The sequence below is a fragment of the Wolffia australiana genome, chromosome 9 (assembly GCF_029677425.1).
Source record: "Wolffia australiana isolate 7733 chromosome 9, ASM2967742v1".
NCBI lineage: Eukaryota > Viridiplantae > Streptophyta > Magnoliopsida > Alismatales > Araceae > Wolffia > Wolffia australiana.
The window spans coordinates 11,712,851-11,735,868 of NC_135843.1; the positions used below are offsets into that span (position 1 = coordinate 11,712,851).

General features: G+C 36.6%; 2 protein-coding genes across 2 annotated transcripts; both read left to right on the plus strand.

Moving 5' to 3' along the window:
- The first annotated feature begins 2,034 nt into the window (after positions 1-2,034).
- LOC144707618 (fe(2+) transport protein 1-like) lies at positions 2,035-3,510 on the plus strand. The gene is made up of 3 exons (XM_078580826.1): positions 2,035-2,700; positions 2,794-2,958; positions 3,130-3,510. Exons 1-3 carry the CDS (start codon positions 2,062-2,064, stop codon positions 3,493-3,495), a joined length of 1,170 nt encoding a protein of 389 aa, XP_078436952.1. The 5' UTR covers positions 2,035-2,061; the 3' UTR covers positions 3,496-3,510.
- Positions 3,511-13,594: 10,084 nt separating this feature from the next.
- LOC144707708 (fe(2+) transport protein 1-like) lies at positions 13,595-16,516 on the plus strand. Its single transcript, XM_078580929.1, has 3 exons — positions 13,595-14,341; positions 15,484-15,633; positions 16,004-16,516. Exons 1-3 carry the CDS (start codon positions 13,721-13,723, stop codon positions 16,307-16,309), a joined length of 1,077 nt encoding a protein of 358 aa, XP_078437055.1. The 5' UTR covers positions 13,595-13,720; the 3' UTR covers positions 16,310-16,516.
- Positions 16,517-23,018: the final 6,502 nt, after the last annotated feature.

Consider the following 23,018-nt stretch of genomic DNA (forward strand, 5'->3'; position numbering starts at 1 on the left):
GAACGAGCAAGAAAGAGAGCGAGAGAGAGAATGAATGGTTGAGAGAGAGAGAACAAGCAAGAAGATAGAGAGAGGGAACGAGCAAGAAAGAGAGCGAGAGAGAGAATGAACGGTTGAGAGAGAAAGAACACGCAAGATACAGATAGAGAGAGGGAACGAGCAAGAAAGAGAGAGAGAGAACGAACATTTGAGAGGGAGAACAAGCAATATAGCGATAGATAGATGGACAGGTAGATAGAAAGATAAATAGACAGATAGACAGAAAGATACCTAGAAAGATAGATATATAGCTATCTAGAAATATTCAGAAATAGATAGATAGATAGAGAGAGAGAGAGGGAGAGAGAGAGGGAGAGAGAGAGGGAGAGAGAGAGAGAGAGAGAGAGAGAGAGAGAGAGAGAGAGAGAGAGAGAGAGAGAGAGAGAGAGAGAGAGAGAGAGAGAGAGAGAGAGAGAGAGAGAGAGAGAGAGAGAGAGGGAGAGAGAGAGAAAGGGAGAGAGGTAGAGAGAGAGAAAGGGAGAGAGGGAGAGAGAGAAAAAGGGAGAGAGGGAGAGAGAGAGACAGGGAGAGAGAGAGAGAGGGAGAGAGAGAGGGAGAGAGAGGGAGAGAGAGGGGGAGAGAGAGAGGGAGAGAGAGAGAAAGGGAGAGAGGTAGAGAGAGAGAAAGGGAGAGAGGGAGAGAGAGAAAAAGGGAGAGAGGGAGAGAGAGAGAGGGGGAGAGAGAGACAGGGAGAGAGAGAGAGGGAGAGAGAGAGGGAGGGAGAGAGGTATCTTCACTTTCTGGCTCAAAGTAAGAATCGAGCTTCTGTTGTGTGAGGTAACACTAAATGCATGATCAAAGTGAAGCTTATTTTGCTTTACATAGACTTCATAAATGTTTCTGAAGCTCCTTGGAGAGTATTCTTCAGCGGTTATGTGAGATCCTTGGTCTCTCATTTAACTCTCTGGAAGCCTAACACCTCCATCCATAGAATCCTCTGACACATCTTGAACATCATATCCAACATCAGGATCATCAGAAAAACTAGGTACACTAACATCACCCCTGGCTTCAGCATTGATCTTGCTCTACCATCTTACTTCTTCAAATATAACCTCCATTTTAATTTTGAAGCATCCATACCTCTTGGTTTCAAGGTGGTACCCTATGCAAATTATAGGATTGGTTCTGCCTTTTAGCTTGTTCAAATTCAGACCCACAATTTTATCATGAGTTAGGGAGCCAAACACTACTAGATTTTCCACCTTTGGCATTATCCCAGTCCATGCTTCGTATCAAATAATTTCCATTAACTGTACTCTAAAGTAAATAATTCAATAAATAGAGACACATGTGGGGGGGGGGGATACCAAGAGGGATAAGAACCTACATCTGACCCTATGCTTGATACAGTACCGAGATCCGATATCGTCATCTGACTCCGTCTTTGTTTTCCCCGATGTTGGAACTTGGTGGGCAAACACAACCCAATGGGTAAGAAGGATCATTGTAAATCATTGACAACTGATACCAATCTCTCATGGCAATTAACTACCAAGGCTCTTCTAGAAAGTACCCAAAATTTATAACATAAATATGATGAAAAACCCAAAGTTGACTTTTAGGAACCCAGGAATGGGATCCCCCCAACACGTGCGGGTTCGAATAACAGCGTGCCCAACGCACTTTGGCGCTAAGCCGGTCACCATGAGAAGCTTACTTGGCATCAGAATCGACACTACGTGGACCAATCATTCAATTTCCCAAGAAATAAGTGACAGGCGGCGTTCATTTATTGGTCCACGTGGCTGTTTTTGTGCTCCGACTGAGCTCGCCATGCTCCCTTCTTCGGTTCTCTCAGACGACATGCTTCGTATTGTCTCTGTCTCTCTCTCGCGAACTCTCTCAAACGGTCGCGTCTCTCTCTCTCTCGCTAACTCTTGAGCGGCAGGGGGCGAGATAGACTGGGCCTTGAATTTACAAGACGCGCGCGCCGAACATCCCTATAAATCTCCGACACAGCGAAAAGAACAGCAACAAGACGAAGAAGAAGAAGACAATAAGAAGAAGAGGAAGGGGAAAATGGGGAAAATGGGGAAAAGAAATCTTTTTGTGGCGATGATTCTGATCTTTTTGGGCATGGCGATATCCGTGGCGGCATCGCAGGAGGCACAGGAGGCGAGCGAGTGCGACCCGGAGCACTTGAGAGGGTGCTACGACAAGAAGGAGGCGATGAAGCTGAAGGGGATCGCCATCGGCGTTATTCTCGTGGCCAGCATGGCCGGCGTCTCTCTCCCGCTCTTCTCTCGCTTGGTGCCCGCTCTCGGCCCGGAGAAGAACCTCTTCGCCGTCGTCAAGGCCTTCGCTTCCGGCGTTATCCTGGCCACGGGGTTCATGCACGTTCTCCCCGACTCGCTGTCTAATCTGGAGTCGGACTGCCTGCCCACGTCGCCCTGGCACGAGTTCCCCTTCTCGACCTTCATCGCCATGGTCTGCGCCGTGGGCACGCTCATGATGGACTCCTTCTCCATGGCCGTTCACCATCGCCGGCAGCAGGCCAAGGTCGACGTCGTCCTCGAAGGGGAAGAGATGACCTCTGCGGCTCCTCCAACGCACATCCACGGCCACGGCCACGGCCATTTCCTTGGCGCGGTGGCCGCGTCCGGGACCAAAGAGGAGTCCTTGGATGCCACCATTAAGAGGAGGCGCGTCATAGCCCAGGTCTATCTTTTCAGCCTCTTCATTGTTTACTATGTATTCTTCAGGGGAATACTAGCTAGCTAGTTTTCAGCGAAAGAGCTTCTTCTGAAATAGCCGGTGATTTTCCGGGTTTTGGAGATGGGGATTATTGTGCACTCGGTGGTGATCGGGCTCTCCATGGGAGCTTCTCAGAGCCCCTGCACCATCAAGCCTTTGGTCTCTGCCATCTGCTTCCACCAGTTTTCCGAAGGGATGGGCCTCGGCGGTTGCATTCTCCAGGTCCGCTCCCAAACGATCGTTTCTTAGATACGTTTTTATTATCGCTGTGTATTAATTAATTAATTAACTAATTAATTAATTAATTAGTTAATTAATAGGTTCGTAGATAAGGTTGTTTTCTCTCGTTTACCCTGTGGGTTTTATTGAATATTTTTATTGAATATTGCGCAGGCCGAGTACAGCCGGAAGATCAAGATAATAATGGTGTTCTTCTTCGCCGTTACCATGCCAATGGGCCTCGTTTTGGGAATCGGCCTTTCCAATGTCTACAGCGACAACAGTCCCACGGCGCTCATCGTCATCGGAGTTCTGAACGCTTGCTCTGCCGGGCTGCTTATTTACATGGCGCTTGTGGATCTCTTGGCGGCCGATTTCATGGGGCCGAAGCTGCAGGGAAGCCTCAAGCTTCAAGGATGGTCTTACCTGGCCGTTTTCCTTGGCATGGGAGGCATGTCTTTGATGGCCAAATGGGCTAAGCCTTTGAGCTACTTGACGACGAGCCATGCGTTTTATCATATCAAAGCACTTGTCGCCTGAGAGAACTGTTTGTTTTTTTCCGCTCTGAATACCGTGCTTTTCATTCTTAGTTTCGAGGGAAAGCAGAAGTAGTTTATCTCGTTTTGTGGCGAAGAACGCCTCCATACAACAGTAATTAGGTCAACCTTTCGAAAAATGAAACTATAAATTCTTTAACTGCCATACAGCGACACCAACCAAAAACGTTTTTAGGGGGCACCCAAAAGTTGACTTCATAAGGAATGCTGTAAAATAAATCAGATCATTCAGACCCAGAGATATATTTTCATTGTTTTAGAAACATCCAATGTGACTCATAGATTTCAACCAGTTGTTCTCGATAACTTTTGAAATCATTTCTTTGTGGTTCATGTTTTTGATCATTTTGACTGCTTTCATAAAATATATTTTTGTAAATTATAAAATAACTGAAACTCAATGGATAAATATGTGATTATCTTTAAGACACTCTCTGATGGAATGGTAAAAATCATTTCACATTTACATTACAGAGTTCTGATGCCAATGAACTAAGTTGTGGTTATGTAGTATTACTAATATTTGGAGAATATTAGTAAACTTTGGTTAACTCTTCCAAGTCAGTTGCATCTTCAGTTTCATTATGACATTTCTAATGACGACCAAGGATATCTATAATGATTAGTGAATTCTGACGAGGCCATAATACAATCATTACTTGCCTTTAAACACATATACTAAACATTCTTGTTCATAGGATATTTGGGTAGGACATTAAAGTGTTCTGATCATATAGCATGATATACTCATCAGATAATGCATATGGTTCATTGAATAGCCATTTGTGCTGGGACGATAAAGAAACAAGGCACATGCTATTTTGGAACTGAGTTCTGTCAATTCATTCATCCTTACCCCTCCAAAATTTTATGATCAACTCTTAAATAATTGAATTGACCTGACTCTTTAGACAAAAAATAAATTTTGTCATTGGGTAGTTTTCGTGTGACGATGAATACAAGTTCTTACTTATACGATTATGTACAGGCATAGTGGGGCCACATTAGCAAGTCTACAAAAATATTTTCCCAATGTATTCCTCCTAATGAGAATCACCATGTAGGTACTTCAATGTTATGAATTAAAAAAAGATATTCGTGGCAATTCTTAACTTCACAGATTATGTAAGGTTTATAAGAAAAAACAGTCATTCAATCAATAGTTTTTAAATAAATACATTTTTAGGTTTATTACGCTGATTTATTTTTTAAAAAATAAAGTATAATAAAATTAACTTTAAGTTTATTTTTAATCATAGAAAATATTTTTTATTTTGAAATAATTTATATTTGATCTTCTTAAATTTGGTGCCAGTTTTAGTGGTCAAATAATTAAACTTATTAAGAATAATTTTTGTAATGATCTGGTTTGGTAGGCCCTGTTGGCGATGCTAAAGGGTGACAGGCATGTTGACACACAGAAACGGGTTCGTGGGGTTGGATTAAATCATGTAAATGTTGAATTGCTGAACTTACCTTTTAGGATAGAAGGGAGAAAGTTTTGAATGTAGCCTCATTATCCACAGATCTAGTTGGATGAATGGGGTGATTTGAGAGCAACTTAGCTCAGCATCACCTTGATTTAACCAAATTGTCTTCGGTGAATGAATTGGAATGGTTCTATAGTTGATTATGGAAAATGTTTCTTCTTAGGGAGAATTTACAACAAGAAAACACCGTGCGTAGTGAAAAGGATGGTTCTGGGGCACAAAGAAAAAACCATCAGCCCCTCCAAACTTCTTAAAAGATGAAAGAAAAGAAACATATCTAGAAAGAGTGATAGAGAGAAAGGAAGATGGAGAGAGAGATGAGAAATGAGCGAAAAAAGATAGAAAAAATATATAAGAAGCGAGAGATAATAATATATAGCATGTATAATGGATAATATGTAGCCATCAGGACAGTCATACTTTCATTCCATGACTAAGTGCACTAATATCTTAGGATATATGCAATGACTATATTCTCTGAATATTCATTCATTCTTATTCCTGTGGGATGTTTATAATGAAGTCATCAGATATATCCAATTAATTAGTGAATTATGATGAAATCATAACACAATGATCACTAGTATTCAAAAAAGAGTTCTAAATATTCAACAGAAAATCATACGCAAGATGGACATTAATTTATTACTAAAGAATAATACTATCCGATCGTGTGGCCATTTGTGTAGAGATACTGCAGATGGATGATTGGTGGCCGTTAGGGAGAGAGTTCACTACTATGTATTAATCCCTGTGTGGTATTATACCTAACCTTTAAGTCAGGTTGATTCATGTCACAACTTTATAACTGGTGCTTGGACCTGAGGAACAGATAGTATTATTATTTAGTAATAAATTAATGTCCACCTTGAGTATGATTTTCAGTTGAACATGGATCTAGAGAACTTGTGTAGATGGATCCACTATGTTTTTACTAGGGTATATAAGTTTTTAATTATTTGATTAAAACAAGTATAAGCTTGGATACAGAAAGAAGTGCACAAAGCTGATTGAGTACTAAAGTTAGGATCTTCCACCCACTGTGTAAGAGAATATTAACTAAGGAAAGACGATGTATGAAGAAGAAGACACTAACCAAACATCTCTGGCATACATCAGTAGTAATTCGAATGATATATTAGGGTTTGATGGTTAACCATACCCTTAGTTATTTGAATGATGTATCCGCAGTCTTGCATGGTAAAAGTTTAAACTTTTATAAAACCCGCAAATCAATAAAGGTTCGATCATAGGATACATTTACTAATCTATATGTTTAAGAGCATGCGGTGTAGTTTGGGACCCCACAGGCAGGAAAATTAACAAATGGATTTGGTTAAATTGATCTTTAAAATCAAATAATTTGTAAGACCATCCAGTTCAGTAATAAGGTTGCGCAATAAAATTTATGGTAGCATTAAACTACAATAATAAATGGGGCTAGAGGTTAAGTCACATAATATACTTGTAACTACAAATAATGGGGCGAAAATTTGTACATATTCCTGCTTTTGTAACCAGTCTGTTTACTTGTATACTTCAAAAGGAGATCCAAAAGCACAACAATTGTGTGGGTACATTTAAAGGTTGAGAATTGAACAACCTAAAGATCCTTCACCAATGGACAAAGTGAGACTATAATCTGGCTGGCACCAGGCAATATTATCATCTTGGGTCTATTAGATAAATTATGTGTTGATTTTTGTGTTCTACTGCATGTAAGTTTGGTTTCAAGTAATTCAAAGTCATTGAATAGACAAGGTGATCAAAGAGACAAAAAAGATGGATTTATCAGTAAGACACAAGAAACAGTATGGAGAGAGATCATTGAAAGATAATAAAAAAGAGATAAATGTGAAACAAGAGTAAGAAAGAAGAGAGATGAGATAAAAAGAAATGGATAACCAACGATGAAGAAATATAAGGATGAAATAAGATAATATAAGGGCTAGATTAATGAGAGAGGGAAATGAGAAATGATAAAAAACATACAGAATTTAGAAAGAGACAAAAAAATTAGTGTGACTAAGAGATAATAAAAGAAGAATCACCCGGAAAAACTTGCGCTAAAGGTCTGCGCATTGTGCAAGGTGGATACTCTACATTGCTGGAAAAGTATGGAATCAAAATTCAAATTTTACCTTAAAATGATAGTGGAACATTAGACCACATGTGACCAAAGCATCCCTCTAAGAGAAATGAGAGATGAAAGAGGGAGAGAGATAAGAAATAAGTGATACGATAAATGAAAGAGAAATGAGAGATGAGAACAAAGAGAGGGATGAGCCATAAGAGAAAAAATAGAGGGATTTATGATAAATAGTAGCAAGGAAAAAATAAGAAATGTTTGGTTGAGAGATCATATATGAGACCTCAAGTGAGGGAGAAACGCAGTAAACTTCCCTATAATTACTCAACTACTCTCCAAGAGAATATGCGTAGTCGGATGTGTGGATAGTTGACATGCTAAGTGAAATGAGGCCTAAACCAAACAATGAAAGGACCATGCAAGTATGCAGTTGACGCGATCAGGCCATCCATAATAACATGTAGCACATAAAAAGGGCATTGAGTATGGGCAAAACTTGCTTTGCGGCTGATAAAGTCAAAATTGGAAGATTACATCGTTATCAAATTTAGTTTAATCAATTTTATTTTTACACCTGAACCGATAAAATTATTTTGTTGGCTAGTGACAAGTAAGCTTTGTCTCCGTATGGAATGGATATTAGGGAAGGAACGACCTCAATTGGATGATGTCAAGAGGACAAGAAGAGTTATGTATAGCTTACACAGTAGTGAATGGGTGAAGATGATAGACGATGATGGATGATCAACCTAATTGTGTTGGAGAAAACTCAATATAAGGCAAGAGGCTAACCTTTTATCCCTATGTTATGCTGGGATCAAGGCATCTTTTTGATGGATATCAACCTCCCCACTTCTCTGTTGAACCTTTCCAAGCACTAAAGACAGCAAGAAACACTTGATGAACTTTCAAAAATTCACTTTTTTTTAAATCTGCTTTTATAAGAGGAAGTGAGCTTAAAGATGCTTTTGACATTCCTTCTCGTCATCCACGATGACGACTTTCATTGCGCCACATGTCATCCTAGGAAAAAGAGAAAAAAGTGAATAATAATATTACATTATTTAAATATATTAGTAAATATTTAGCTCACAGATGATGCGGCACCACATCAGCGTGGGCCATGTCAGCACGTCCCCTTGGAAATCCAATCGTAGCTTACATTACTTTTCAAGTCATGTCGGATTGACATATGTGCACCATGTGTATACGTGTGCACCACATGTACATATGCCGCCATGTGTCATGTGACATGTAGGCGGTGATGGAAATATATGTGGTTGATAAGTCAATCACAGATTCCATGTCTCATTAAATGTTCATTAATAGAACATACTCATTATAATGCACATGTGATGCTTATAATGAAGTCCATGAATATGTTATCGAACTTAGTGAATTATGATGAGAGCGTAATACATAGATTACTAGTCTTTAAGCATGTGTTCTTAATATTGTGAAGGATACGCAAGAAGGAAATCAGAGTATGCAGATAGAATAGCACTATCTAGCCTCGCTCATATGATGAGTATGGCTAATCCCGTAGCCATTAGTGTGGAGACACTAAGCATAGATAGTGATGCTCTTTAGTGGAAAGAGTTCACTACATTGATCCGTATGAATCCCTGAATGGTATTATATACCGAACTGTCAATCAGGTTGATTCATGTCACGCTTGTGTAAGTGGTCCTTAGATATGAGAAACCAAAGACGTCTTTTGGACGGACAATTGTATTTTCACCATGACCTACATATCCCTAATCATGGGATTCTAAATAGTGTTAGTTCAGGTGCATCACAAAGTTTACGAAGATGATTCAGTGGTCAAGATGGGATCGTTCACCCTTAGTATAAGAGGTGACAGCTCAAGGAAGACGATGCGATGAAGTCCTTGGCCAAGGCAATGAAATATCATGAGAAGAGTTATCCGGCACTTTCCAAATGCATTAGTACTAAGTGGGATGATTGATAAGCGTTTGACAGTTGACCATACCCTAAGTCATCTTAGAAGCGTCAAGTGGATACAGGACTGTACGTGCACGATAACTGATGATGAACAGGTTCCATGAGTGAGTCGACACACACTCCTTTACATCTTTTAGAGCATGAGATGTAGCTTGACACCTTATGTGTTGGAGACTCACCCTATTGATTGGGTTAAATCGAACCAACGATAATTAATATATATGTCGTTATAGTTAATTAATTTGTAAAGCCAATAAAGGTTATTGGGCCACTCAAGTCATTAACTAGAATGATATATGAGCTTAGAGGGTCACACAAAAATGATCTTTTGGATGTCGGAAGATATACTTAAGTTTTAACGGTTTTTATAAAAAAATACCCATTTAGTATAAATAGGAGAAGGACCTGAACAAAATTCACCCAGGCCAGCATTTTCAGGGGCCTTCCCCTTCTTCTCCCTTCTCCCGACAACCCTTCTCCATGCCAGATGCGATCGGGACGACGTAACGACGACAACGGAGGTAAAATGGGGCTCGTAAACAAGGAGGAGATCCGATGTGCTGGAAACCGCGTGGATACGTCTAGAGGCTCCACACTTGAACAACTTGACTCCTCTCACTCTATAATCCAAGAAATCACGGATGCAATCCATGCAAATGTACTTCATTTCAATGGTTTTATCGATGGCGTACGATTTCGCAAAAGTTTTCCACTGCGTATCGTTTTGAATTATTTATCCAGATCTAGGTCGCTAGAACCCAAGAGGCGGTACTGCAATAGTTTACTAGTCAGCAGTTATGTAAAAAAACAAAACTTTCAAAGCTATGCCTCATTCAATGTGCATCATTGATTTCAAAAAAGTCATCCCTTTTTTCTCATTGGGCCACGTCACCCTACGGCAAAAAAGTAAAAAGTGCTTTCTTTAACCATTAAATACCATTATGAAATCACGATTAGCAATGCCATAAAGGTTATAGGTTGATGATTGGCTGTCACCAATCATTAAGCTTAAAATATATTCTAGAATTCATATTTAATAAAATGAAGGCTCAAAAATGTAAAACAATATACATTTTGACTTAAAAAATCACATCTTAATGAATGTAATGTCAGAAATTCCAGGAAAATTATATTTTCCGACACAAAAATTATAGCCCTTCAAAATGTGATCTCAGAAAAATTTGTGAGAATACTAAAATTCACAAAGTTCAGAATATCCTTGTAAAAATAAATTTAATCATTTCAAGCTTCATAATATGAACATATAATTAATTTATCACAAATAAGCATGTAAATAAGGTCAGATTTAGCGACTAAAATTGCATGTTATAAGCGACATTGTGTAGTGTACTTTGTATGCAACTTTCTTAGGAGTGGAATGTCTGGAAGTGGTTTATGTCATTAAAAAGATGAGATAACCAGGATGAAGAAAAAGCATTCACCTTTTTGTCCCTCTACGTAGGGCATGAGTGAGGTTTTATCACCTCAGAGAATGTGGACACAATTTATGGAAGGCGTAGAAAGAAACAAGCATAACATTTAAAATTTATGATCCATAAGTCTGAAGTCCTTTATGAATCTAGGATTTAATTGGCTTAAATATTCCGCCTCTTATAAAAAAGCACCATCCAAAATCAAAGTATGGTATCAGTTTCACAAAACGTTTTCTTTGCCAGAAAACTATTTAACGCGTGTTTAGTTTGGTCTTTTCTTATTTTCATAGAGTACTAAGGCTTATGTTACGATTCAGTTCCTTAGAGGAGTGAAAGATTGCAAACAAATAGAGAAAATAACGAAGCAATTCAATAAAATGAAAGAGCCCACAAGGTGGTTGGATAAATTGCTATGTGAAAGAGAACATTTATATATGTTTCTATAACGAAACATTAATTAATCTATTTTTTTGCGGCTGAAAATTTATGGAATGAGTTTTTGCATAAACTAGGTAAGCCAGGTAGGTTTTTCATATTATATAGAATTATAAGTAGATGCAATCCAGCTGTTTAACTGAAATGCCTGAAAGAAACAAAAAATAATTTTTGTGTGATTTTTATTTTGTGTAGTATTTGGTTCAATTTTGGCCTTATAAGAGTGTATCTGACTTACAAGACATCACCCCTATGTGATATTGGCATTGGCCTCAGCTCCCTCTCATGAGCAGCCTACTTGCCAACCTTTGCTTACTCAACTCTTGTATCTCATTCATTCATTCAATGCCATTTATTCAGGAGGCAGGAACTGTCACCACCCTTGCTCTAAAAGAGACAAGGGAGAAAGAACAAGACATAGAGGTGGATCTTCTTCCGTTTAATATTTCAAAACTTTGATTTTAGGGTTTGACAGAAAAAATGATCTAACAATGATCAAATTCAAGTTTTAACGGACAGGAATACTATAGGAATGTAAACAGGAGTTGGGGGATCGATCCCTCTTGTCCTCTGGCATCGAAGCTGAAGTTTTGTTCATCATCGTCACCAAAAACTGTTTATTGGCAATGGAGGAAATTTGTATCGCAGCCATTCACCCTCATATGTGGCAGTGGCCTTCTGTCTACTTAAGAATCAACCCGTATATGCATTCACAGCTATGTGTCTCATGTGGATTTGTCCATGCAACGCCATATGGGCCATTCACAACCTCAAATAGTAAAAAAAACACAGTAAATGGGAGGATTGATCTTTACCATTCAATCATCTTTAAGATGATCTATGGTCACAGATAAAAAAATTTATTTTAAGTAAAACCCATTCTGACATGGGCTTTGGGCTGTGTTAGCAATCAGTCCAAAAGTCAGTTTGTTTGTCTGTTGTTTTACAAGGTGGCCCACAGGCAGGAATGATATTTCTATAAGCCCATGGGCCTGGCCTGCCTGGTATCTGAAAGTTATTTGTTTGTTAATCCCAGATCAAAAATTTTATAAAGAAAAAACCTTATAAAAATCTCAATATTATATTTCATGTGAATTAAAAGACAAACCTCATTGTGTGTGTTAGCTTTCCATGGTAGCCTGCAGTGATTCTTAGGTGCCCTTGGCTGTGGTGTCCTACGGATCTTTTTTTTTGTTATTTTTCAAAGAAAATTCAAAGATTTAAATGTACATAGAATGTCTAGTTTGTGTGTATTGTCTTGTTTATGCATAAATAATGCTTAATCCAGAAAGTGAGAAAGCATTTATATAATGTGAACCTTTTATGATACTGAATTTAATGTGTACATTTAATGTGAACCTACCAGTCAAACACAAAGTTAGATGAATCATATTTCAAATTTAGGCATGATGTTACCTTCAAAATTTATAAATTACATTCATGAATTTTGATGTCTCAGTTGTTCCATCAAGAAATCCTTTTATTATGATTATATCCAACATTAGATGTCGAAGAAATCGGATTCAATAGAGGAAGTGAAGCGATATTGGTTGAAAAGTCTTACTTTCAAGCTAGAAAAAGTCATATTTAAAAAATCGAACTGCTCAAAGTAGCGGTATATTTATTAAAGTGACATATTTTAAAAAATTGAAATATATTCATCTTTGAAAGATATACTTTTGAAATTTACTTATTGTTTTTGTCTATCTGGCATTTAGTTTCGATGAATCATTTAGTACCAAAAAAGAAATCAATCTCTACTAGGAAAAAGCAAATAAAGAGAGATAACCGAAGTAATCTCCCATGATCACGAATGAAATTTAAACCACTATTTTTATCTGGTCTGAAGGTGTAAATCAACTGAACCCGTCACAATTGACGAAATATTTTTTCAATATCTCCATATTATTCTCATTTTGATCATAAGGATGACCTGATCAGACCCATAGAACTGGCACCAATATTTCTCCGGCTGCTATCTGCATGTCATGACCTGTTTATGCTATTCCATATTATGACTCTGAGGTCCACCACTAGTCATATTTCTACATCGAACTGCCGGACGCTATCATATCATCTGACATCCGTCTAACGCTAGGATCGCCGCTCTTAAAAAGATATTGAACTCATTAAATGGGATGAGATCCTGTTTTCTTGGCTTGAACTGCAATTGGCAAAAAGGATCCCTACCTAATCAATATGAAGTTGACATTTCCATTTGGCCCATTATTTTAATCCTTACACAAGAGAACTACACGCTCAACGAGTGAAATTTGTGGCTAGCATAAAGTTCTGCCTTCAAAGTGCGGGCAAATTTGGGTTCTCGAGGGCCTTGCACTTGGGCTGCGGTTCAGATGGATTCCGACGTCTCCTCAAACTCGGACTTATTCGTTGACTTATGACGCTTCAGTCGCCTTCAAACTTGAACGTGTCAAAGCGTGCTCACCGCGTGTCGGCGAATCCCCCGCACACGACTGTTTTTCAAGCGATAAAACTCAGTTTTTCTTCCTGGTCATGCTTGAGCCACCTGGGTTTCCACGTAGCAGACACCAAGGCAAACCTCAACGTAGGGATCCAGTCAGCCGCTCACGTGTTCATTTTTCCTCCCTTGCCAACCTCTCCTCCTCCTCCGCACCCATCTATTTAAACCTACCCCCGCTACAACAGCGAGATAAGTTTCTCTTCTCCGAAAGAGAGAGAGACCAAGGAGAGAAAGATAGGTTAGAGCGAGAGATCCAGGAGAGAAAAAGAGAGAGACCCAGATTAGAGAAGGAGAGATTCAGGAGAGAAAAAGAGATGGGTCTGGGTTCAAGGGTAGTAGTTGTGATGACGGTGGTAACGTTGCTGAGCATGACAACGGTGGTAATGGCGGTAGAAGGGGGAGAGGATTCGCTGGATTGCGCTTTGGACAGCGTAGGAAAGTGCTACAACAAGCCCAAGGCACTGAGACTGAAGATTATCGCCATAGCCTCAATTCTAGTTGCCAGCATGCTAGGCGTCTGCTTGCCCCTCTTCTCAAGGTCTATTCCGGCGTTGAGACCAGATAAAAATCTCTTCGTAATCGTCAAGGCCTTCGCATCAGGAGTGATTTTGTCCACTGGATTTATGCACGTTTTGCCTGACTCCTTTGAGATGCTGCTCTCTCCTTGCTTGCCGAGTAACCCATGGCAGAAGTTTCCTTTCTCTTCCTTTGTTTCTATGCTATCTGCTGTGGGTACTCTCATGCTGGACTCCTTCTCTATGGCTTTCTACAAACGCCGGCAAGGAGAGAAGGTGGAGGCTGTGGAGGGCGAATCGAGAGGCCACGTGGAGATGATCCCTGCCGTTCATGGGCACTGCCATGGTCCATCAGGGCTTGCAGAAGAGAAGGAAGGGGGCCCGGAGAACACTCTCAGAAGAAACCGCGTCATCGCTCAGGTTGGTTTCTTTGTGTTTACTTCAATAACTTGCTGTTTTATCTCTAGATAATATTCATAAAAATTATCATCATCTTATCGTGAGAAAAAAATAGGCAGGAATTACTAGAGCAGATGGGTCTCAGCTAAGTTTAATCATGGTTTCTTTGATATTTCCCAGCACAATTAGTCATGCTTGTTTGTAACAATAGTCCTTAGACATACTACCATCGAGACTTCCCGTTTATTCTTCTTAGTTATCGTCTTATCAAGAGATAGTAAAAGAGATGGTCCTCCAGGAGATCAGATGGATCACGACTTAGCTTATTGGCAGGTCCTTAGGTGGTTTTTTCAGCAAAGTAGTCATATTTTGTCTTACACATAACTATCGAGATGATCTCTTCATTACTCTCAGTAATCATCTTATCAATGGAGAGAAAGAAAGGTAGTCTGGTAGAAGATCATGTGCCACATCTAAGCTTTTTGGCAACTTGTTATTCGTTTCTTTCTCTTTTCAGACGGAATAGCCATTTTATGTCACTATAGTCTTCAGACCGAGTCAGGTAGAAGACCCATCTTGGCAACCATCTTTTCTCATTGGAGAGAAAGTGGGAGGGTCCGGTAGAAAATCACATGGGTAACAGCTTAGCTCGTCGGCAGGCTACTTTGGATGGTAGTAGGAAGATGGTTGGTCGTCGTTTAGTTTCTATTTAATTTCTTACAGCTACAGGACAAGCCCTTCGCTGCCACGTCTAGAAAGGCCACAGCCATATAAGGTCTTTCGCGGTTAAACCCTACAAAGTTTCCGCGTCATTTGGATAAACCCAGATTTTTTACCGCCGGAAGTTCTGGATAGAGAAAGAGTGCTGCATAAGAGAGAGAAAGAGTGCCTGCCCTCCACTGGGGTAGGTGGTTTTCAATTGTGGTTCCCAACATAGCGTGTTTGGCCAAAAGTCATTAAAGACAACACACATTAAAGTTTTGATTTCTTTTTCTGCACCTACTGAGTATAAGAAAGTTGGAGAAAGTAGGGATATGAATCAATTGGGTATATCAACATGGGGTGTTGGTCAAAAGTTATTAAAAGGCAGGACCCTTAAAATATTTGATTTTTTTCCTTTTTACCCATAGAGTTTGACTGTTGTTTCTTCTTCATTTTCTTAGGTTTTGGAGTTTGGAATCGTTGTACACTCAGTGGTAATCGGACTCTCCATGGGGGCCTCTGAAAGCCCTTGCACTATTCAACCCTTGGTAGCTGCCTTATGCTTTCATCAGTTTTTCGAAGGGATGGGTCTTGGTGGATGCATCCTCCAGGTCAGTTTATTCATATTCTTTCTTCCTCACACCCATCGACTTTTTAAGTGTTATTTTTTCATAAAAAAACTATGAAAGACTTTATGTACTAAAAAAAGAACTGAATAGGAATACATCAGCTATCTATATCAAGAATATTTGGTTCGTCTTTTATCCTCTCCGTTATTCTGGTAAACAAATTATCCTTTTCCTAAATAGACTTTTGTTTATTTTTTATTTCTGGGCTCATTGGGCATCCTGACAGATATATTTTTTATTATTTTGCCTCTAACAGTATAGTGATTCTTTAATGGTAGACATAAGCTGGAAGATAAATATGAGAAATATAATACTTGCTTTGTGATATTCTAAAACACCAAGTACGTTTCAGGCTGAATACGGATTGAGAACAAAGGCGATTATGGTGTTTTTCTTTGCAATTACAACGCCGTTTGGAATTGCTCTTGGAATCGGCCTGTCACACGTGTACAGGGACAACAGCCCCACGTCACTTATAGTGATAGGCTTGCTGAACGCTTCATCTTCTGGCCTTCTAATTTATATGGCCTTGGTTGACCTGCTCGCAGCTGATTTTCTGGGTCACAAGTTACAAGGAAACGTCAAGCTTCAGGGGTTTGGATATGTTGCTGTCTTCCTGGGTATGGGAGGCATGTCTCTCATGGCCGTTTGGGCGTAGACAGTAGAACAAAGAAGTTTAAATTCTCAAAACTTATTATCTCAGAGATGGAAAGAATGTTGGGACGTAATACTGTACGTTTACTCTATTTCTCAATCAAGTCACTGGCATGTATACAATCTCCTGTCTCGAATAATAGACATTTGGATCGAAAATCCACTAGCCAGCGATAATTACTGGCAACTTTTTTGGTGGATATATCAAAAATATCTAATTCTAAGCCATGGTATATCGTGAAGTAAGCCATCCATTTTTTTGTGGAATTGTGTGTGCTAAATAAGATACCCCTCGAGTTTCAACATCGTAAATGTCATTTAACTAAGGATGCTTAACACACATTTCACTCCAATGTTTTTATAGAGTAATTATTGATACTCTTGCACCATTTTAAGCAACTAGTTCAGTGATATATTAAATATGACAAATATGTAGGAAAGATTCTAAAAAGAGATCAGTTTTATAAAAACATTCTCACTATCTATTGATCGTAATCATTAACTTGTAAGTTTGTTGTCACTTTTAACTTTACATAGAAACATATTATCTCTTGAATTTCCCTCATTGTGCTGTTGCATTCCATGACCTTTATTTGGATGAATAAAAATTGATTCATGCGGCCAAAAACTTTGAGTGGAATCAAAATAACCATAATCACATTGTGACAGACTGGATCTGTGATTCCTTGGATCCTTGAGTTACATGTGTTTAACTGCTCAAATAATGCAACACTCAGATGTATCTATGTGATTCCTCGCACTTCAAATTTGATCCTTCATCTTGACAAAGCCATTTCAGGCTCTTTCTTATTTGTTACACTGTCTCAATATCATAGAGAGTAGATATGAGACAATGGGAGAAAAAATAAAAAGGAGAAGGGCCCTGAAAAATTGTAGCCTAGATGACTTTTGTTTAGGGCCTTCCCCATATACAGTAAGTAAGATATTTCATAAAACTACCAAAACATAAGTATATCTTCCCATACCAAAAAGATGATTTGCATGTGATCCTCTGTGCATATGTATCATACTAGTTTTCCAGTCACCACAAAGAAAACATAACATTTTCCATTGTACTTGTCAAAAAGTTTCAAGTTTTAACTTTTTCTAATTTTATTGTTTTTCATACTAAGTATCTGGTTTATTACTATTTCAATAAATACATAGATCAAAATATTGGAGAAGATTTAAATGATGTGATGTGGTCTATAGTTTTTGGTGTGTGATGATTTTGATTCAGGATAAAATATCTTATTTTCAATACACAATGTAAGGAAAGTTTAAAATCACTCGATCATAAGAAATATTATTATTTTAGTGACCTATATTTAAGAAGAAATATTGAAGACATCATATGAATTAAAATTATACAATATCTGACACTCCTGGCTAAATTTCAATAATTCATTAAATGATGCATTCAAATCTATGAGTTACTTTTTAGGAGCTATAAATGCCAATAATGAAAGAAGGTCTACATGAAGAAACATGCGCTATAATGGGTTATATTAAGTCCTTATGTTTACAATGTCTAAACAACCCGGTTCACTTGGCTGAGTTATAATCCAGTTCATATAGATGGAATTTTGATCATAGACCCAAACTTTAACTAAGAGTACGGCATTATATAATTCACAACCCAGGAGCTACATTGGCTAGGTAAACTAATAACTAAAATCATATAAACCTAATTACGTGGGATATATATGGGAATATTTCGTGGCAGCACATTATATCAATTTTATTGATATATTTATAGTTTATAAAAACCATTATCGTGCACAGTTTTTGGATTGGAGAAATCGTGTTTCAATGAATCTAACACCAGGATGATATATCGTTCTTATCTTAAATGAAAACCAGGCACTTTTTCAGTGATACTGGTTGTTGCCTTTTGGTTTGTGCACGATGAACTTTGATAATATATAACTTCTCGAGAACTTGTAAAGGAGAATCATTTCAGAACACAAATTGTTTTGTGAGAGATAAAAATTGGTCCTTGACATGTATTTTGCTGTAAAGATTATTCCAAATGTTTCCCTGAAGTCCCCAGTTTATTTACAATTTCATAAATGATAAATGTTATTTCATAATTGGAACTGAGGAATTGTATCCTTTGTGATGAAGTGACTCAATAATGGGAAATAAAGGATTTGTAAACCACGATATTGACCCATTAAATCCTAGAATGTTTTTTAAATAGACTAATCACAGATAACATTGAACTTTGGCTATTAGTATCATTTATTTTAGGTCATAATTCATTTGAATGATAATAACTCTGTGTTATCGTGATTAAAATTCATTTAATGCTTTATAATATTCTGCAAAAAAATATTCATATAACTAAAAAAATATGCACAGATAATTCAAATATCTTGACTGGTCTGTTAAATTCACATTAAAATTCTGAAATTTCCCATTCTCCAGCATCTATATTAAGTTCTCTTCTGCTTTACTCTTTAAAGAAATACTCTTATGATCATGAATTATATATTTTGACTTATATAATTTTTAAGGGTTTTGGATAATTTTGGATAAATTGAGTTTTACTAAATTTAGGTATTTTTATTGAATTTGGGAACCTTTAAAATAATATACAATTTGAATATGTTTTCATAATGTTTAAAGTTTTGATGTTTACAGCCTTCCTCAATCTTGGTGCCATGATGACAACCTGCCATACAGATCGGACAAGAGAAAATATGGATGAAAAAGAATTTAGATGGCTCAGAGTCCTCTAACTTCAACTGTAATTGCAGCTGAAACTTTAAGGATACTTCTCACTTTACCATCAATGAAGTGATTTTCTCAGTTGAAATCTCGTTTGTGCTAGTTCTTGCACTAAAAGAGTGAAGAAATGACAGTGTGACATTCAGATCGAGACTCTTACGAGAAAGCAATGCTTAGCACATTAAGCACACATCGACAAGATTTTCAGGATCTTCACTTTTTTTCCTTTTTCTTAAGTTATTGTCATAATGTAGGTTTTCACCATTTGAAGAATACCTTGAACTCCAATGTTGTTCAATGAGAATTTGCCTCCATACTGGTTGCCGCCGATCATCATCGATGCCAATCCGCAGCCATCTCAGTCTTAGTTTCCAATGAACTAAGCCATCTAGTCACTTTATTCACATAACTAACCTGAGACCTGGCCCAGCACCCCCAAAGCTTTATTGTGAATATTTATTAACAGTTAATTAATAGTTTCTACTTAAACATTCAATAAAAATTCCCATATGTTACTTTATAAATTGTCGATGCATTAGGTTGCTTTGAATTTTTTCCTTACCATTTAATAAAAAATCTAGTAAAAGATCACTAAATATTCTCTGTTTTAAATATATTTATTCATTTTACGTGATAGACAAAAAGGGTGTACCTGAATGTGACAAAGTTGTTGAAGATGGATCTGAATGGTACAAAGCAAACTAAGATTCCATATAAATGGTGAAATGAATCAAATTATTAGTTTATTTTAGTTCATATTATTTCTAAAACTAACATATAAATATGAAAAAATTAAAGATAAAATTAAATTTTATGTATTTAATACTTTCTCCCTGTGGTTCAAGCTTTGCTTGCACTATCAATCATTAAAATTGTAAATATGGTTGCGTAGACCACACTATTTAAATACTTCAATCATGTCTAAATTTTCGTGCATAAGGGTTCATAAATGATAAGTAATATTCTAAAATAAATTGGATTTATTTTATACATGTAATTTCAAAATATTTATACAATAAATTGCAAAAAAAATAAATTATTCCACCTCCCAAATTTACAACTTAAACGGTAAGTATATAAACATGACACAAATATATTAAATCTGTAGAGTAAATACTATACAAGATTGGCACAACATTTCTACTGATATGTGTCTTCAGAATCAGATGCCTTTCCCAAATATTTTACCAGGATCATAAATTATTTCTTTATTGTAAAAGTATATATCTAAAAAGGATTATTCCAAAAACTAGGAGTGGGAAGAGGATGGTTATAATTCCTAACCCCTTATGGAGGACATCTTAACTAAGAGAAATACAGAGAGGAACATAAAGTTTATACTTATTGCATGATATATAATGCCCCTCTTTCATTACATATATTTCCTATTATCCGTTTCTTTCGTCATTTTAACTCTTTTAGAGCTCAACTCTTTGGGATTTGTGATACATTTGGGAGGAATGCAAGATAGACCATGGCATCATTTACCCTGTTGATAATCCTCCTGTTTAATTCATGTAAATTTACACACATATGGTAATAAACAGACAATTAGAACTGTTACTATAAAAAATACTAGTTTTGCTACACAATTAGACTGAGCCTTATATATTATTCATGTCTGATGAAACTTATATATTATATTATCCTATCATTATTATGGTTTTTTATATCGTGAAAATGCCATGCATGTTACAAAATTAGGATCCATAGATCTCACCTAGATGATTTATTTTATATACAATGAAAGTATTATTGATGGATCCACATGTCTAGAAACTAACTAATGATGTTTAATAATTAAGAATATGATTAGCATTTTTCTGGTTGCTAGAAACAACTATTGCACAGCTAGATTGCGGTAAACAGAGAAAGGAGACTAAGATTTATACACATGTCATGATTTAGTACTCCCCTATTTATTTCACATATTTTCTATTGCCCATTCTCTCAATTTTGTCCTTAATCTAGAGCTCCATCTACGGGATTCCAAAATCCACTATCCATCTATGTAAGATAAACATTTGGACGAATTCATTGTTTCTCACATCCCTAAAACTTCTCTGCCAAAGCCTCAAACGGAAACTGCTCAAAATTGGGCAAATTGCCTGAAGAAATAGCATACAGAACACCATTGTATGTTTCATTTCTTTGCTCATTTTCCCATTTAATATCTATAAATATGTGCCGACATGGTACTTCAAAATTATTTCTCACTAATAAAGGACTCTGCCGAAAGTCCATCAAGGTTAAATAGAAATGGCTAAATTATACACACAAACAGATTTATATCTAGTTAAAAAATATTAAAATATTTTAGTTAAAAATATGAGGCGGAGAGCTTTGCCAACTTCTACATTTATAGCCTATTACACACTGATTGCTCGTCTATTATCATGTATAGTGTGATTTTATTCTCAGCTCTTAATTTAAGCATAAGACCATTTAATAACGCAATTTACTCCTCAATACTGAGACTAAAAGTGCACTAAATGAAAATCTATCCAGTTATTTATCATTGATCAAAATATCAAAATTGTCACATCTGGTCTTTTGATTGAATGCAGCTGTCCTGTAATTGTTTTTGGATGACTGTCTTATGGAATTATGAGGTATCAGAAGAAGTTAAGTTCATTGTACATATAGTGTGAATTTAAAATATTCCTAATTCAAGTTTTACTGTGCTTCATAATTGTTTGGTTGAATGAGTTTTATTCTAATTGTTTATAGAAGAAACTATATTCTCTACATGAGAAAAGCATCACTAAGCCCGATGTTTTTAGACCCTGCATGGTGTTACCTATTGATTTTAATAATTGGTTTGAAATTTTAAATCAGATTATACTACTCTATTTGAGTTCTGTACCTTCTCCTTTTACTAGACTCCAAAGATCCCAAAATTATCTCCCCAAAAGATCTATGCCCTTTCGTAAGATTTGTTTTTCATATAAATCATTCCAACCTAAAAAGAACAACACATACAGAATTCTCCATAATTTGATTCTGTGTATGAGAGTTATTTGGTTCATATGTTGGCAATTTTAAATAATAGTATTTAACATTCTATTGTAGCTAGATCACCCTTAATGCTTCCACTGCCTGATAGCTCTAGTCCCATGTACTCTAGAATTACCAGTCAAATCTCAAGTGAACATTCATGCAATCGTATTGATAGTGTATGTTATGATTCACTGATTTTTTTTAAGATGATAAATTATAAATTCATTTCCAAATATTTAAAAAATTTGACTTATTCTTTATCCTTGTTCAATTATATACTAAAACTTTTAATGAATAGAGCTTGCTAAATACCTAACATTGGCAACTTTTATCAGAAAAAGAGGTTAATGTTGAAAAAGTACTGGAACATATTAAGGACATTTAATCAACAGCTTAAAGTACACCCTGTTCTTTTGTAAATATTTCATAGTCAGCTCATCAATAAATCTGTAATTTATTTTAAAACTCTTTCCACTAATCGTTTGATAAATCACACACTAAGTAAAGTCATGATTTATTACATGTTTCAATTCATCTGACTGCAATAATCAGGACGTGGCTGGTAAAGAATATCATCCCCTGTAAAAATAAAAATTCATTTAAATTTACAGAATTCATTAAGTTGTTTTGTTTACCTTCATGAAAAATATTATATAGATATTACTTAATATGTAGAATTCATCGAGTCTGGATTGATAGGATTGAAAAATTCATTTGATTTATTTAGATGTTGAACTATTTGCTATTTATTATGAAGATACTTATCGAATTGGTTAGTCTCACTCCTAGTTTTTCTATAAGCTACCATTGTGGATTTAGCCACTATAATTAAGTTATCATTGAGACTGCTACTCAATGAGTATTTCTCAAGATAAATTCATGGAATTAATTGAAAACATTGTTTATTTAATAGTTAAATATGTTGAGTGGAAAAAAATTAGTCGTTATATGAATCAAATTCAGTGCAAAACAGGAAATTG

What these genes read in the sequence shown, in the direction of transcription:
- LOC144707708 (XM_078580929.1), top strand. Translation starts at nt 13,721, where the DNA reads ATGGGTCTGGGTTCAAGGGTAGTAGTTGTGATGACGGTGGTAACGTTG. An exon ending in GAAACCGCGTCATCGCTCAG is followed by an intron (nt 14,342 to 15,483) that starts GTTGGTTTCTTT and finishes TCATTTTCTTAG; the next exon opens with GTTTTGGAGTTTGGAATCGT. An exon ending in TTGGTGGATGCATCCTCCAG is followed by an intron (nt 15,634 to 16,003) that starts GTCAGTTTATTC and finishes AGTACGTTTCAG; the next exon opens with GCTGAATACGGATTGAGAAC.
- LOC144707618 (XM_078580826.1), top strand. Translation starts at nt 2,062, where the DNA reads ATGGGGAAAATGGGGAAAAGAAATCTTTTTGTGGCGATGATTCTGATC. An exon ending in GGAGGCGCGTCATAGCCCAG is followed by an intron (nt 2,701 to 2,793) that starts GTCTATCTTTTC and finishes CTTCTGAAATAG; the next exon opens with CCGGTGATTTTCCGGGTTTT. An exon ending in TCGGCGGTTGCATTCTCCAG is followed by an intron (nt 2,959 to 3,129) that starts GTCCGCTCCCAA and finishes AATATTGCGCAG; the next exon opens with GCCGAGTACAGCCGGAAGAT.